This window comes from Strix uralensis, chromosome 30 (assembly GCF_047716275.1).
Source record: "Strix uralensis isolate ZFMK-TIS-50842 chromosome 30, bStrUra1, whole genome shotgun sequence".
Taxonomy (NCBI): Eukaryota; Metazoa; Chordata; class Aves; order Strigiformes; family Strigidae; genus Strix; species Strix uralensis.
Window position 1 is genome coordinate 681,168 of NC_134001.1, and position 17,813 is coordinate 698,980.

The following is a 17,813-nucleotide window of genomic DNA, read 5'->3' on the forward strand; positions in this document are numbered from 1 at the left end:
GTGAACTGTCCTATAGCCTGGAGCAGGAAAAGAGGGTGTGTAGCATTTCTGCACTCTCGACAGGTTGATCTGTAGGTAGTGGAAATACTTTGAAAGGAAGCAGACGTCCTCTGAAGTTTAGACAAAAGTCTCTGTAGAAAACCTAGACATAATATGATTGTCAATCTAATTGTAGTAAGCTGTCTAGAAAGACTTCATTTCAGTCCATGTTATCAAGTAGCTGCAATGCCTGCCCAGTAGGATCCTCCAAACAAGGCATTCTGGCGCCTAAAAGGTCTTTTTTCTTGAAAGGTGCTGTTTGTTCTCGTTCAGCTTTCTGCCTTACAAAAGTTGGAATATTATTTAAATCCAAAATTACAGTATCTGATACTGCAGGAATAAGCATTAGGGGAAACAGAATATTAATTGTAGAGAAAACATACCCAATTGCTTTCTGGTTTTTTGTAAACCACTTTGAGACACACATGCCACAAGGTTTTAACATGCAGATATGCAATGAATATGAAAAAATGGATCCTGAAGCACGTTCTGTCCTCACTTAGGTGAGTTTGAATATCAGCAATTTCACTGGTGTAAACTGAATTAAGTCAGCTTTAGGCCAATATTGCTGAGTGCAGAGTGATGTAAAACGCGCATAAGGGATTGTATCTCTTTGCTTGTTTTTCCCCTCATTCCCTCCAGAACTATTGCTTTCTGCTCCCACTTTATCTCTAAAAACCTGGACCCCGTGGGACAAAGCCGAACCTTTCATCACTCCGCGAAACCGCAGTTCTCGGCAACACAGCCAACCTCCGGAGGGAAGGAGCAGATGGGAACTGCTGAAAAAAGTAATGCCACAAACGGTTGGTGGGAGAAGAGGGGAATGTCAGGGAAACAAAAGGGAGGAAAGGACGGGCAGGAGGGAAGGGCCGAGGGAGATGGAGGGTCCTGTCCTGCAGTACTGCTCCGTTGTTACACAATGCTTTCCCGTCTGCTTTGTAGGCAGACGCTTTAAATGGATTCTGAAACGGCAGAATATCCTCTGCACATCTGCACAACAGCAATTAAAGAGGTTTGGCGTTCTTAGTGCTTCTGAACGTGGCCAGTGCCCCAACAACGCTGACACCAAAGTTTTCTTTCCCCAAGGATGTGAAACAGAGCTACGGAGCAGGTTTCCTTCTGTCCCACTGCCGGTGTCTCAGTACTCACCAGAGGGCTCGGAAAGATGGGAGACAGTCCCCTCGCAGGCACTGCTCAGATTTTTATTTCTCTGCGAATATTGTCGGAAAATACTGGAATTGATGGTAGCTTCTGTGAAAGTCCTAGAGCATTTTTCAGCACTGGAACCAACCAGACGTCCGACATCAAACTGTAAAGTCTCTGGTCACACCTGACCTGACCTGGACATTACCTGGAAACTTGCCAGGGAGGCTGAAGATTTTTATATCACATTACCTTTTGAATATTTCACCGTTCTGGAAATAAATGACATTGAGTGCAACGGTGTAGAACAAGATTTAATTTTTATTTTTTCTAGATTTAAATATTTAAAATACCTTAACTGTAGTTTGAACAGTGGAAAGAGTCCACTCTTTCTTTGGGCTGTTCATACTTGGCTTTGAATTCCAGCTTATTCTGAGAATCCTAAAAGGCAGCGATTTATCAAGCTCACATCCTTTTAATTTATAATCCAGCTGCTGTGAGCTGCCAACCAGCTTTTAAGTCAGGAGACTCTGGACTGTCAGTGCCAATTATAGTTAAACAACTTACGATGCTGCTGTGTAGTTTTCTTTAGAGTTTTCCTGAGGCCTTAAGGATATAGTGCTATGCTTGGAGACACAATTAAGAAAGTCTGAAGCAACGTAACCTGTGGGCTCTGTGTGGTTTTTTCATTTATATACATACACACATTCACCTATAGTTGTATACTGTACACACACAGAATCTCACGACGAATCTTGGGGGGTTTTATGGTATTCATTAAGTACAGCTAACAGAATGATTTTTAAATGCCTTTCTGTATCTAGCTATTGTCTCTCCTACAGAGCCTAGTGACACAACCAAAAGGGTGATGAAAAAACCCTACACTGGGCAGCTATAAACAAAATCAGGGTTACGCAGTTTAACTGTTCCTGGTTTCTGGTTAAATGTTACAACAGCGAAACAAGAATTCAAAATCCTCGTTTCTAAACCTACTGAGCGGTTACGCCAACTTAGTAAACATCTGATTTACCCTCTTTAAATGCGAGTTTCATCGTTAACTTCCCCATTTGCTGGAGACGCTGCGTTTTCCCCAACGCAAGAGAGCCACTAGGTGGGCGTACGTTAGCTTAAAAGAAAGTTTGTCAACCCCAGCTGGTTTTATTTTGAAGGAGCTCTGCGGTTCCCTTCTCCCAGCATCCGGGAGATGCTGCAACACTGTCCACACCACGTCGAGTGATCGATTTGGGGTTTTTCGATGCTCGTGTCCACGCTGGGGCAAGCAAAGGCAAAGGCTTACTTAGAAGTGCCACCCTTCAAAAAGTGGATCTCCTACCCAAACGAGGAGCACAAGAACTCTACATAAGTTCGTGACATAGAAAGCCCCAAGGACCCAGGCTGAAACAGATTCAGAGGATTACCTTGCTAACATAAAAGCTATTTTGTTTTTTAAAGCCTTCAAAATATATCTTTAAAAGCCAGGCACTTGCCAGAGAGAGAACTGGCGGATTATATAGAAAGGGCCTGTTGAGGAATTAGGCTGTAGGGGGGCAAAAGAAAAGTCGGTTATAGCAATATTCAACACAAAAGCGATAAAGAAGTTTTCAAAGTAAGCTGGTTCTTGTTTACAGGCAATAGAGCCTCATACTAGTCCTAAGCTGAGGGGTCAATAAAAGGCATTTTAGGACAGAGGAGTAAACTCAAAGTAACAAACTGACAAGGCTGGGTGTATTCAAGTCTAAAGAAACTCCAGGATGATATTGTGGGACTGAGAGGTGTAATGTGTAATAAACTTCTGAGGGCAGCATGGTACTAGAAGGATGGTGCCAAACAAGCCGCTTTCCAAAGAATTTCAGTACAAATTTGTGGAAACTGCAAAAACTCTGACTTCCACATCAGGAATATCTGAGTTGTAAGACTCTAAGCGGAAAAAAATGAACACAAAATGATTATTCATGGTTCCTCATAGTACCAGAAGGGGAGGGACAGCTAATGTAATCATCAGGCAGCCAATTTAAAATAAAGTGCTTTTTCATATGTCATAATTAGTCTTGCCATCGAACCTTTTGGAGGCCAGACAGATAAGCCAAAAGAAGGAGTAAGACAAGTTGACGCAGGGTAAGGGTATTAGATGTGATTAAATGAATGCAAACTTTAAAGCTAGAAGTCTGTGAGTTGTTGCTCATGACAATTTTTCGGAATGTAAGAAGACTCCGTCTGTACCCGTACCCCGTCCCCCAGCGTTCACTATCGCTCAGTGGTGGAGAACGATACAGGGCTAAACTGACCTTCAGATATTGCCAAGTTCATCCCTGTGGTCCTGTGATGCTGAAAAATTTGGACCTCATCTGCAAGCTCAAGTCTCTCAAAGGGAGTGAAGTTGTTAAGGGTGTCTGGTTGTCTTGCTGCAGCTCTGGATTGAGAGTCCAGTTTTCCTAAAGATTAATGGGAGTAATTGTGTGCAGAGAAGAAGGAGCCAGCTGAAAAGTGCATTGCCTAGACCAGCAAAAAAACTCGGCAGAAGCGCTGGTGGCAGTGCAGAAGCAAGCATCTGTAGGCAGCTGTCTGGATAGATTTGAAAAACTACAAAAAAATGGAAAAGCTGCACCGTTTATGACCTGTAAGATTCTGCAGATCCTAATTCAGTGTAAAGGTCATGGTCATTGGGGGTTCAATTTGAACATTGTGGTTAAATTTCCACAGGTACAAGATTCTGAGGAGGTCAGGGAATGAGTGGGAATACTTCATACTTAATCTTGCTCTCTGTGAGGACAAAGCTCCTGTTGATTTTAGCGGGAAGAAACATAACCCAGTGATGCGGTTGGAATAAAGCAGCCTGGAGTACTAGGTACTCAGTGGTAGATCTGGGGAATTACTGAGAACCTGTCCTGATGGGGTAATTTTTAAATAGCAGTGCTAGGGAAGTGTTTGGTTTTTTTAGTAACTTCTCTTACTATTTTTTTTTATTAGGATCAAATGGTTTTTGTATAAACAGATGTCTTTCTCACATCCCATGTTCCCTTCCTGCTCAATTATACAGTGAGCTCACAATTTATGTCACAAATCCAGTGTCTTTCCCATAAGAACCGACTTGTTGCACGCACGAATTTGTACTTGACTGGAGGATTGAGTACTGTCTGTAAGGGAGCTTTTAACACAAACATTCCCCAAACTGAAGAATGCAAACTAGAAAGTTACTGAGGGAAAGTCATTTCTCTAACTGGTTTGGGTGGATATTTCCAGTTTGCCTGTAAAAAACTCTTTGCAAGTCATAAAAACTTCATTATAATGTTGAAACACATTTCACGACTCTGCATCAGGTCTACTGCCTGGGCAACTCTCAAGGCTTTAACAGTATTGGGGTTACTGCAGTCGCTCAGAGTCATCAGAAACAGAAACGCTCCGTTCCTCACTGGAATTTCAGTTCGCTGGCCAAGCAGAACTACTGCTTTCTCCAGGCAAGTTTTTGACAAAACATTTTTCCTAGTGTACACCCTGTCTGTCAATACATGATCAAACTGACATTCTAAAATAGTTACCTGTAAAACGGAGTGGTTCTTCCTTACATACAGTGTGACCAAACCTAGTTGCTGTCAGAAACTGGGAGTAATAACTAAAGGAAAATAAAAAGCTCTCTTTACCATGCAATTGTCGGTGCTAAGTGGTTGATGTACTGAATGAAGAGATGTTAGTTTTGCCTCTATTTGTCAAGGCCATGTCCTATTTTACTACACATTTAGATTTCTGTAGGAGGAGCTGACTTCTGCGCACGTCCTGAGTTTGATGAAGGGTTTGAGGAACGGGACGTGGCAACATGCCTGTGGATATCACAGGCTACATCTTCACCTATGCTTTAGGCATTGCAGTCTTACACACTTGCCAGTCTGAGATGATTCTCAGCCCTGAGTGAGGCCTTCAGGCTCCTCTCCTAAAGCTTGGGAAGAGTTAGATACTTTGGGAAGGACTCAGGAACCAGCAGAGCTGGAACCTGTGTGAAGTAACCCATAAATAAAACAAGGCTTGGGGTGGAATTTAAACAGTCTGGGGCATGTCTGCATGACTTGGAGCCCTTGCTTCAGGTGAGCTGGTATGACTGCAAAGCAGGACAGGATCACGAGGTGCTGTCTGCTCAGGCTCCAAAAGTGACAGAGCTGTGACAGCATGAACTAATGATATAGATAAAGTACAAAGAACTACAGAAAGTAACTTTGGGGAGATTCCCCGCGTTGCTGAAATATATACCGAGAAAACAACAAAACAAAGGAGCTATTAACAACATATCATTAGCACCTACTTTCTATAAATATAACAAACATACCTCGTTGGTTACAGACTGATCTGTTCTATCTCGTCCTTCAGGTAAAGGTACTTCTGCCAAAGACTGAAGACTTTTATGGGTAACGCCTTGTTTCAATTCCTTTATAAAGTCATCTTTCTCAGCCAGCTGTGTTCTTAGTTCTTCTGTATCAGTTCCCTCACCCTAATAAACACAGCAAAACTTGCCACAAACTGCAGGACTGGCAAAAGAAGTTAACATGTGCATGAGCATCGTTACAGTTACTCAGTGGCATCAGTTTTAGAATTGCAGGTCAAACAGCCAGCTGTCCAACAAAAACCAACAACTTCATGTACGAGCGGCCTCAAGCCAGGAAAGGTCATACAACAGCCCGGGAAGATGTCATGCAACATTTTTTATTTTACACTACTTATGTAGGGTTATAAAAGTTCACCTCCCGTTTGTTCATAAGTTCTTGGTTCTGCGAAAAAGGCAGCAGATGTGATAGTTGTTTCAGAGTTCCAGTCCGATCAAATCGCAACCAAATGATCAAATAGACTCGAGTGTTTCTTTGAACTCCAGTTTTTTGGAACTTCAGTCACTGTTACAAATTCAGTTTCAGAAAAGCATAAAGCTTTTTTTATATTAGCTGCAAACAATTTCAACGTGTTTGAAATAGAGCCAAAACGTGGTGTTTTGCAGAATTAGTGAATAACAAAAGAAAAACGACAGAAAACAACTACAAAAAAATCCCACAGAATCAAGAGAGAGAGAACGCGAGAGGACCTTTCCTGAATCCTTCACCGCCGCTTGTTTCAGTTCTGCTGTTTCTTTATCTTTTTGCACGGCGTTAGAAGCCAAAGTCTGAGCTGTACTTCCAAAGCTTCTACTAACTGATGTCTCTCTTCACGCCGCTTTGGAAGATTGCTGGCCTCTTCTACCAGCTGTGCAGCCAGTCTTTCCTGAATGGGGGAAAAACAGGTTAGAATTGAGCACCACTTCTACAAACCATCTGAACTGTTCTGACAGCTTAGTTTGGCACAGTCAGTACTATCTTATGGCCTCAGTAGACTCGAGAGCTCTTAAAAAGCTCACGCAGAACTAGTTTCACCATAAACATACAAAAGCAAACCATGCTTCAAATTAGGAAAAATTGTATCTATATTTATACTCTTTGTGAAGAGAATTTTTGTCAAGAACCACCACTCCTGCTTGCCCACTTTCTGATTTTATTACTGGAAAGTCTCAGGCAGGCAAAGTCACAGACAAAGTGAAAGTAGTCCCAAGCTCCTAACACCCCCCGTACTGACTGCAGGGCCAGAAGGTCATGGCTAACTACTTCTGGATGCAAGCACAGTTTTAGATTGCACAGATTCGTATAATAATTTCATACGCTCAGGAAATGACAACCTCGATACAGCCCAGTGACCAGGCCAGGTATCCACCTTGTTATTAACTATCAGTCACTCTGCTTTGAAAGCGATACGGGAGCAAAACCACCAGCATGTCGACCCAGTATTTTTACTGGAAAGAAGCTTTTCTTGTCAACTACTGCTTGCTTCTTCTCTTCCTTCTGAAGCCTCATAGGCTGTTTCCTCCCCCTCCCCCCTGCCCTTTTTCTCAGAAAAGCCAAGCAACAAATCTTGTTTTTCAAGGTATGTTTTCTCCGCTTCATTAAGTGGCAATTCATTTAAGCATAGGTTACGTATTGGTGGTTTACACACAAGATGACGTTTGAAGAATCCACAGCAAGGCGGTGCTGGTGACAGGATAGAAAGGAACAGGCACTTTCACTTCCATTAGGTGTTACGCTTTCTCATTTGGTGACACTCCTGTTCTTCCCTTTGCACATGGAGAAGATCTCCCGGAGGCTTTGCCATGCGATAACGTGGGGGACTTTGACAAAGGCCAGCTCCCCTCAAGCGCCCACACTGTTAACACCTGACACGAGATCTGCTCTGGACTGAAGACTTACGCTAGAGGACTCTGCCGAGACCTCCAGTCACTTACAATTTCTGCTTGTTGCTCTACACAACGTTTTCTGTCCTCCCCAAATCTTCTCATTTCTCTGTTGCGATGGCTCTCAGCTTCTTTCACTTGACTTATGAGTCTCATTTTTTCCTCCAGCCAGTTCTTTCTATCAGTTTGATACTTTGCCTCATTCTCCCATTTCAGTGGAACCAGAAATAAAGCCATAGGCAGAGATTAAGCAACACAAAAACAAGTCTTAAAATCCAGATTAAGCACATTAGTTTCAAAAAGATAACAGAAATACTAGCACAGTTCTACTCCAGCGTATCCCCAAGTGCAAGCATTACATTCTCATTTGTTCTTTTCCATTTAAAAAAATGGTTTAGCAGCTTTCAGAACTTATTATTCAGACTGGCACGTCTTCAGGGAACAGACATTTTTTCCTCTAAAAATGCTCTGGGTAAGCCACAAACACTATTAAAGTTACACCAAAGGTCATGGCCAAAAGACCCTTTTTAGTCACAAATTCCCAGTCTTTCATACTGCCTTGCAGGTCATGTCAGGAAACCTACTTCAAGACTGAAAGGCCAAAAATGCAGCACAGTTTGAGTGGGAAACAGAGACAGTGCGTAACCAGGAATGTTACTTCAATCCACAGCAACTTTGCCTCCTTCTCTACCACAACCAAACCTCTTGTCAGACATTCTCCCACACAAGACAGGAGGCACCTGAAAAGCTGCCTGGGAAAAAAGTCTGCTTTCTAATCCAAGGAGAATGAAGAGGTAAACCCTCAGCCTAACAGGAAGGACTTACAGGTCACACAAGCACAACATCTTTAAAGAGTCTGATTTATTTGCCCAAGCAACTGATGGGAAAAAGGTCTGAAACAATCCAGCTCCTGACATCTGTTCAGGACAGCTGCAAGAGGAGCCCGGCTAGAGAAGCACCGTCCATGGCAGCACACCGCAGTGAAGGGTGCACCCCGCTGTGGGCCATCAGTGATGCTGTGTATTACAACGACACCGCATCCAGACTTTGCTGACTGACGCACTGCAGTTTTTAGAGGAGGTTTCCTTCAGCACTCTAAGAACTTGCCACATCATGCCCCAGCTCTTGAAGATAGTGACGCAAAAAAAATTTAGACTCCTACATGAAAGTTATGGTTTTAAACTTAAGTATGAATTACATCACCATGTTTTACCTTCAGGTCTCTTTGCAGCTTTATTCATTCCTCACTTTCATCTCTGTTTTTTTCCGTGGTGTTGCTCACCTTTTGCTGCCAGTCACTATTGCTCTGGTTATTCAGCTCTCTGTATTTCTGCTTCCATGCTTCCAGTTCTAGTCAGCACACAAAACGAGGTTATATAACACACAGTTTAAATGCATATTTGACCACATTCACATCCTTCTACTAACGTGACTTGGATTTATCAGCTGTGACCACAAAGGGACAGCAGAAGCCGTTAACTGTTAGAAGTTTGTTATGTCCTATATAAAATTAATGCCTAACTAATACTCACCAAATCAAAACAGAGATTTAAAGCAGCTATCACAATACATCCAAAACACTTTTGCCTCCTCGCTCCCTTTCCATGGAGAGATTACCCCGAACTAATGTGTTGGTCTCTTCTAATCTGGCTTCAAGCACTTGATCTTGTTTAATCTGAGTCTGTTCTTGTTCTTCTAATGCCATCTGCAGATCTTCAATTACAGAATTCAATTCTATTCTTTATTCAACCTACAAATTCTCTTCTTTTTGTCCCTCCCCTATTTCCCCGGGGAGGGGAGGCGGGAGGTGAACGGCTGCCACGTGGCGACTGGCTGCCGGCTGAGCTCAAACCTCAACACACACAGATCTGAGAATAAAGTTACAGATGAGCCCCCGTCCTAGTTCCCACCATTCTCTCCCAAAGTGCCTTCATCACAAGTAACTTCCCCCATTGCCTGAGATCTAAAGCTCTGTTAGAAAGAAATAGAGGATCTCTACGGAACTTTCCAAATGCAGAATTCTGAAGTGATTCCCATCGACTTGATTCAGGTGAGCATGTCAGTGTTAACGTCGGACTAAGGCTTGATTATATGAAAAACCAACTATTGTTCAACTGCTGAGTGTTTATCAAACCTGCAGAGACTGGTACTGTGCCAGTTCATGTGTCAGTGTTCGATGTTGTTACCATGGCCAGCTAAAGTGGCAAATAAATACCAATATCGAGTAAGTTAACACTGACAGAGCAAATCCAGCCTTTCTTTGGGGCTTAAGTTTCTTATTCTGAGACTGCTTCTTGGCTTTCAAACATTCCTGCTAGTAATGATTCAATAAAAAGTAGTTCCTGACTGTAACATTTAATGCCCAGGTTGGAGTTGCTCAGTATTTTAAAATATAAATCTGCAAGACTCTCCAAATTAGTTAACATCACAACTCATTATGTTGCCATTGCACACCCAAAAAATGGCACAAGAAGGGCTTTTTCTGACCTTTACACGCTTTCTCGTACTGTTTGGAGATTTCTTCCAGCTTCTCATTATTCAGCTGCTCCTAAACACCACATTGAAAGCAAATTAAAGAAAACATGTCAAAAACATGTTGAAAGAAACAAACATACATGATACATATTAGTAGCTTTTCATTCAGAGCCTCAATAAGTATTAAATGAAGTATTTAAAGACAAACAGTTGAGAATTAAAAGGTTTTCATATAGTGAAAGGAGCATTCAAGCTGACTAAAACAGTGTTTAGAAGACATTACTCTGACATATCTAAGTGTCACTCATCAGAATCAGGGTGCCTGCAGGTATTAAGTATGTATTTACTAGGCAGATTACTCTATTTAAAACAATTTGCCAAGGTCCTGCAGTGAGAAGTTCTGTAAACATCTTTCATTCATCCGTTAAGACTAACTTCAGCTGGCTACTCCTGTTTTTACCCCAATTTCTGTAAGCTTTCTCCTGTTGGTTGGAACATTTGCCTCATTACTGGATTAGCTAAAAAAATTAAAAGCAAGTAAAATTTAAAAGAATAGAATACCTTTTTAAATTGCAGGACTGTGCGCTGTTTGATCTCTAATTCTTTACTAAACTGGGTTTTAATTTTCTGAAGTTCATTACCTTTGTTCCTCAGGGATTTCTCCTCGGATTGCACTCTGCACACCTGTAACGATGCACAAGCAAAGCTAACCTTTAGCTATCAGCCTTTTACAATCTCTGCAAGTTATCCAAGTAAAAACATACTTTCATCAAGGATCACATTTTTGCAAGCATCTTTGCTAAATTCCAGGGGCTAGAAGTGCACTGTACTGTACATCCTTCCTAGGGAACAAGCCGACTTCTGACAAGCCTTTTTCAAGGGTATTAATACAATTTACTCCCCCCTTCAATGTCAGCACTAACCCCTGTTTTGACCTCCGGGCTTTAGCTCACAGCTCAATGGCAATGGAACTTCAGACTCACTCTCACTCTAAATGGATCGCTGAACGCAGCCTTGTTATGAACCACTTCTAACAGCTGGGGCTTGAGACTTGTGAAAACAGCTTTTACCAACAGAACCCCACACACACTTGCAGAAGGAACATTTGGCCTGGGGTTACAAACCTGGTTTTGTACTTGCTGAATTTGTTTCTCTCCATGTTCTTCCTCTTTCCTCTGCAAACCTTTTTCCAAGCTCTGTACAAGGGCAGGGCTCTCAGAAAGATCTTGACGTAGCCTTGTGTTAGAAATGAAGAGACAGAAATAACATGAGTGTTACACGTCTCAAAGAAGCAGCTTTTACACATTAACTCAGGCTCTTTGATGGCCGGTTTTATGCGTGAACAGAATCCCAGATCTATCAGCTAAATGACAAGCGTTGTAATTTTACTTTGGGACTTCAGCTACTTATTATATGATCCTCAAGTAACAAACCGCTCAGATTCACTCTTGAACCGTGCAATTTTTTAAAATTCTTGTTTTTAAGCACAGTAGAGTAACCGTTTCTATCATGAGGTGTCCTTACACAGTAACAAAAGGGACAAGGTTAATATCAATTAAGTATAAACTTGACATTTACATCCCAGACCTTGTAAGGATCAAAATAAATAAAAATCAAAAGAAAGTAGAAAAACCAACAACATTGTAACAAGTCCCGTTGTTATGAAGTGCTACGAAGTCATTAAGAAGTTTAATGGGTTTATTTTTCAGTGGTCGTATTTCTTTTAAAAAGCTTACAGTAAGTCATCTTGGATTTTCACTTCGCAATTACCTAATAGAAGATTTCTTAAACTCTGTAATTAACAGTACAAAATAAGGTCTCACAAAAGGAAAACCTTTCCAAGTGCCCCAGACCTTCACGCCAAATTGTATTTTAGAGCACATGCAGGCGCCCGCAGATGTTGGAACTGAAGAAACCCCAGTCAGAAGGGCTACACAGCATCTTAAAGCCATTTTTACAGGATTGCAGTTTCTTGCCACATAGCAAATATAATCTCTCAGATACATTTAATCTCTTATTTCTTAAAGGTTTAAAAAGTCGAGGGGGCTGGGGAAGTTCTACTCTCCCACACCCATTACCTTCACGTTCCTACACTACACTGTGCTCCCCTAGAACAGCTATTACCAAACCCACCTGATTACTGTTTCATTACTAGGCTTTTTTTTCCCTTTCTTCTTCCCCTTTTTACCATCCAGTCCTTTCTAAAGAAAACATTGCCAGCTTTTATACGAGTTACAGGATAAACATTAAACTATGCCATTTCCTCCAAAAAGGGTATGTACCATAATGCTATTAGAAATCCCCAAATAATTCATCCTTTCCTGTTTCCCCCTACGACAGTTCTGCAGGATTTAGAGCCATATTTCTGAAAGAATACACAAACAGGTGAGGAAAACAGAGCTAGCAAAATATGCAAAGACAGAAATCCAGTAGGGCACTAAAAGTTCTTAAGCAGTTTGGTTGGTAAAGTTGACAAACATGCAAGTGTGTGATGTCAAAATAAACGGATGTTCACAGAAGGTAGTTCTAACTTGAGTCTGTTCTCAAAGGGCTAGGAATTCTCTCGTTATTTACTTACAATTCTAGAGATTGTATTTGCTCATCCTCATTCTTCTCTTTTCCTTGAAGGGTGTGTTTCATGTTCTCCAAGCTGTTCACCAAGGACACAACCCCCTCCTTTAGATTTGCTTCCTGATCATTTAATTCCTTCAGGTTTTTGTCTGAATTGGCACGTTCCTCTTGCAGAGCTACTGTATTCCTTTCCAGATTCAAAAGAATAGATTCTTTGTCTTTAGCTACTTCTTCTAACTTTGCTATGCTCTCAGCTTTAGCTCTAAAAGCCTCCAAGAGCCATTCAAGCTCTCTTGTTTCTCCCTCGGAGCCGGTAACTTCCTCTTCAAACGGTGCAATTACTCTGTGATCCTCTGCAGCCTGTTTTCCAAAATCCTGGGGTTTCTTCTGGATGTGCTCTTGTAACTGGTTCATAAGATCTTCTTCCTTGGTGGACTGATGATCTTGATTTGCAGTCTCATTTAACTTTATTTTTAGTTGTTTATTGCAATCCTCAGCATCATCAAGTCCCTTCTTTACGTCTTCAACTCGTCGAAGTAGTTCTTGAATCTGCTGACTTGTTTGTGAGAAGCCTTAACAATGTTTTGGCATCCTTCCCAAATGCTTCCAACACTGCAGTGAAAGGAGCTCTCCTGTCCCAGAGCTGCTGTGGAAGCAGTCTGGGGCTCCATGCACACAGGACTCAGTTCAGCTCTCTCCAGCTCATCTTTCTGAGAGTCTCAGGAATCCTTTAGATCAACGGAATCAATATCCGTAGCGTAAGACTCCAAGTGTCATTTATACAACTCACCTGCTTTGGACTGCATTGTTTGAATTAGTGGCACTTTATAAATTATATTTTGTTTAGCACCTTCTACTTCGCTATTTAGCTGAATCACCTTTTCTTCTTGTTCCCTATTGATAGTTTCTGTTTGTCCAGTTCAGAAACAATCTCCTGATGGTCAGCTCGACACTGCTGGAGTTCTGCACCTCAGCCAGAAGCCCTTTCTTCAGAGCAGAGAGCTGGAGATTCAAGGTTTTTATTTGCCCACTGAACTCTTCTCTTTTGGTTTTTTCCCTTCTGCGCTGTTCTTCAGGTGCAGCCAGCTGACCTTCCCAGGTTTCAGTTCTTTCCCTCAGTGCTAGTGTTTCTGCATAGTTCTCAGTATGATTTGCTTTCACATATTCAGTTCTCTTTTGGTCCAGAGTCATCTTCCCAACTCTCCTGCACACCTCCTCAAAAAGAACCCAAACCAAACAAACCACAACAACAGCTCAGGATGATGAACATCAACAGTACAAGTCACTAGCACTGCCAAACAGCAATTACTATATGGAAAATGGTCACCAGCTGAAAGCCACACCCTTATATCACATGGCATTGTGAAGTCTTGCAGTAAAGCCCCTCGGAGCAGTTTAAAATGCAGTAGGTGCCTCTTCGGCTTACAGACGTGGTTTGCAGCAAGGGGTGCTCAGGAGCCTTAAAGAACATTTTGCCATGGCTCTACTCCAGCCTTCTGCTCTGCCCCACTACAGAAAAATCTAGCTAGTTTTACTAATATGCAGTAATACCTGTGAGCTGGATAACGGTCACAGTTATGTCTGGTTTCCACTTCCACTGGTCCAACAACCCTTTTAATACAGCCCATCCCCCATTTTACATTCAGAAAAGCAATGGCATTGTACACTTTCCCGAGAATTTTCATTCATACTCAATATGCCCTTACTTTAAAAATTAAGCTAAAAATCCAGCACAAGGTTTTTGCTTAGTGTTTGGGACTTCCTTCTCCTTTTTCAGTTGGTTTCTAAACTAGATACAAGGAGAACTACTTACGCCCACACCTAATGTGTTGCATGTAAGGTTCTCCCGGAGAGATCTACAACATTCCATCACGATCCCAAATTTCCATAAACATTTTATTAGCTTAAGACTGGTTTGCCCTGCAGTAAAATCATATGCATTTCACCACCTTCAGAACTGACTCCAGCCGTACTTTACACAAACGTTTCAGAATCCAGCTGGGTCCATTTAGTAACATGCAGGTATGTTTAGTATTAAAACCAAGCCTGACTATCACTGCAGGATTAGGCCATCCCAGCTCTGCACTCCAAAGTGATACTACAGATTTCTGTGAGTGCTGCAGCTACAGTAAGGTGGAGTTTGGCAGCCATCTCGCGTGGGGAGCACTAAGCACACGGGTACCTGTGTACTGCACGGAGACATCCTCTGAACAGACCCAACGGGTTTTATAGAGTCACTAACAAAGAGTCATACCGAAGCATTAGCAATGGTGGTTTCCATCTCCATTCAGGTTTGGGGTTTTGAATATTTTTAGGAGGGATCAAATTCCACAGGACACTTTGTTCCTCCTGCTTTTCTGTACCTTTTCTTTTCTGTTCTAATGAGATGTATCAAGTGTTCCTGCTAGGGCAGAGGAAACAGCAGCTTTACTTTGGCTTGGAAAGCCATGCTTCTAAATACTGCAAGATTAAAAATTCAGCACTGGGAGATGGTTTGCTCTGAAAGCCTAGTTGTGTGGTCTCAAGAAAACGTATCAGACAAAATACTACAAACTCCTCACGCTGGACATGAATTTTACATACTTCACTAAAAGGGAGAGGTGCCGAGATGTCTTAAGACATATTTTGCCATCTAAGGTGCCAAGATACAAAACGTAGCAGAGTTTTGCCCAACAGCTCTAGTGAGAAGGGTATGATCATTCATAAGAGGATTTAGAGGTGATCGAGATGCTCTGTACTGACAACCACAATCATGTAGCAAAGCAGCATAAATATTGAAGGTCTTCAGCTGTAGCTGGTTCATTCACCTCATTCTAGAAAGACTGGTGAGCTCACAGATAAAGCCAGGGAAGCAAAAAGATTGGAAGCGCAAACGTGAGAGCTGCACAAAATATGTACCTGTGGACTTAAAATAATTTTACTTCCACTCAAGTGAAAAGCTTTTCTCCTTTGCCAGCACTGCCACCTTGCCCAAAGCTGCTGAGTTCACAGCAGCACACAGCACGAAACACCAAGTTTCACAGCACGTGCTGTAGGACTGAACAATCAGTAACTCACTGACACCTCTGACGCTTGCGTAGGGGTGTCAGAAACTTGAGCAGGGGATGCTCCTTTCCCAGAAGTCCAGCAACAGCAAGTTTAGTACCAAAACAACTGTTAAGAAATTGATTAAGAACTACAGCGGAGTCTGCAAGAGCATGAACAGATGAGAGATGCAGCAGAAAGCAGAGTCTAAAAACTAACTTTTCTTTTAAGCATTTAGGAGTGAGCAGTGTAGGACCTTCTGCAAAAGATGGTATTTACACAGCAGTTACTCTGATTTACAGTTCAACATGGTAGATTTTCTCCTCACAACATCATGTTTACACTTCACAGCTTTTCCCTTCTGTTCTGGAGTAGTAATTAAGGTTTTTTGGAAGGGCCCCTGTTGAGTGATGGTAGAGATTTTACCTTTCTCTGCGGGTGCCTCTTTTTCCCCAACAGGCTTACTTTCAGAGCAACGTTTTCTCCCCACTTCCAACACAGTCTCCTCACAAGCCTTGAATTGGCTGCTTTCAATCACTTCCTTAGAGTTCTCTTCTGCGCATTTTCTTTTCATGGTGGTTACAGTGTTGTCCTGTGTTACAATAAGATCAATTACTCTGAAGTTCTACAAAGTGAGCACTTAAAAGCCTCAGTAATCTTTTAGATGCAAATATTTTTACAAATCCATCTGGTAACCTGTATAGGGGTTGTCAGAAGAACAACATCAGTTACTCAAGCAAAAGACAAAATTGAGGATGCTTACAGTGCTTTCAATATTTCTGTTTTCTTTTCTGAACAGGAGTAGGTGGAAACTACTTGCTTATTTTAAAATATTTTCCCACGTATTTCCCTAGCAATCTGGTGGGAAGAGGACTGCAAACACATCGTACGCTGAAGAAATCCAGGACACAAACGGACTCGGAAGAGTGAACAAGTCTGCTACACTGACTCACTGCATATGACACATTTGCACAGCAAACTCTTCCTGGATTATTCCATCCCCGCCTGCACGTCAGACTCCCAGCTTGTTATCACCTCTCTTTATTTGTTTATAAACCCCGAGAGCCAGGCTGCGATCCTCTAACTCTACAAGTCAGCTTCAGCAAACTGATGACTGCCCTGTGGTTAAGATACTCTGCCACAGCATCAAACACGCCGTGCTCCAGCCCTTACAGTTTCAAAACCAATGGAACTGAAAAAAAAAACCCAAACCCAACCCAAACCACACCACCCTTTCGGGCATGTTATCACAGGCAACCTGGCCTGGACTTCTGAGACTCCTCCTCCCTCATTCCGCAGACCCCTATGTCCCTGCTCTGAGACTAAGCTCAAATAAGCACGAACAGGGGCAGTCCACAGGTAAATCCATTACCCGAGAACCAAAAAAGGATCTCACAGAGCGCCAGCGGGGTAATTCTAATTCAAAGCCGTGCGGATACAAAGCTTTGGTCCTATTTTGGAGAGAAGTAGCAATGAGGAGCACGTACACGTCTTCTCCGTTTACACAAACTCTATTAACCAAAGCCAGGAGTGAAGGAACAGACTTGTGGCCCAGCTGCTGGCAGATCGATGTTCCAGGGGTGCCGGCACTCTGCCACTGCTGTTCCCAGCTCCAGTCCATGTTTACCCTGGTGCTCTATCACAGGAAGGTCACACTGGGTCTTGTTCAATTTCTCCCCTCTGAAAATAAAGCGAACACAGTACAGCTTAATCGAGTAACTTGAGAATATGAAGAGCATTCCTTGCAAAAAACCAGATGCTGCTGGTTTAGGTATATTCACCTATCGCACGGATCAGAAGGGAAGCACCACATCTAGGAGTTCAGTATTTCTCCCTCCTTCCTTTCCAGAACGGGGAAAAACCCATACTTTTTTGGAGTGTGCAGAGCCTTAGGCAGACACCTGTTGAAAATGTGTTTTAATGCTCTTTCACCCTTTAAATTGCAGGGCTGGAAGACCAACAGCCGCCCATAACTATCTAATAACGTGAGAAATGTGTGAACCAAACGGGACAAAACGGCTCTAAAACTGAGGAATTCTTGAGGGGATTTTTGTTAGCCCCCCTTCTCCCTTCCCCCCCCTTAAGCCCTCCCTTCTCCCCCCTCCCTTCCCCCGCCTTCCCCCCCCTTCCCCCTCTGCCTTCCCCCCCCCTTCCCATCCCTTCCCCCCCTCCCTTCCGCCCCCTTCCTCCCCCTCTCCCTTACTCCCCCCCTTTCCCGCCCCCTCTCGCCGCGCTCCGCCGTTGCTCCGATGGGGAGAAGCCGCGGCCGGGCCCGTTGGTTCCGTCGGGGAGCGGCGGCAGCTCGGCGGCAGCTCGGCGGCAGCTCGGC

General features: G+C 42.7%; 2 protein-coding genes across 3 annotated transcripts in view; one reads left to right on the forward strand and one right to left on the reverse strand.

Annotated features, from left to right (window-relative positions):
• Positions 1–16,356, forward strand: part of LOC141936003 (kinesin-like protein KIF20B) — a 44,688-nt gene extending 28,332 nt beyond the window's left edge. Inside the window, exon 5 of one of the 2 annotated variants that reach the window (XR_012626684.1) lies at positions 16,339–16,353. The gene's annotated coding sequence lies outside the window, so the exon portion shown is untranslated. Of the gene's footprint in view, positions 1–16,338 lie in introns of both variants that reach the window. The other variant, XR_012626685.1, reaches the window with a different exon arrangement.
• LOC141935925 (kinesin-like protein KIF20B) lies at positions 5,856–17,105 on the reverse strand. The gene is made up of 9 exons (XM_074852611.1): positions 16,857–17,105; positions 15,995–16,109; positions 15,911–15,944; positions 11,014–11,125; positions 10,451–10,573; positions 9,902–9,962; positions 8,697–8,764; positions 7,466–7,618; positions 5,856–6,417 (listed from the first exon to the last, which is right to left on the reverse strand). Exons 1-9 carry the CDS (start codon positions 17,103–17,105, stop codon positions 6,271–6,273), a joined length of 1,062 nt encoding a protein of 353 aa, XP_074708712.1. The 3' UTR covers positions 5,856–6,270.
• Positions 17,106–17,813: the final 708 nt, after the last annotated feature.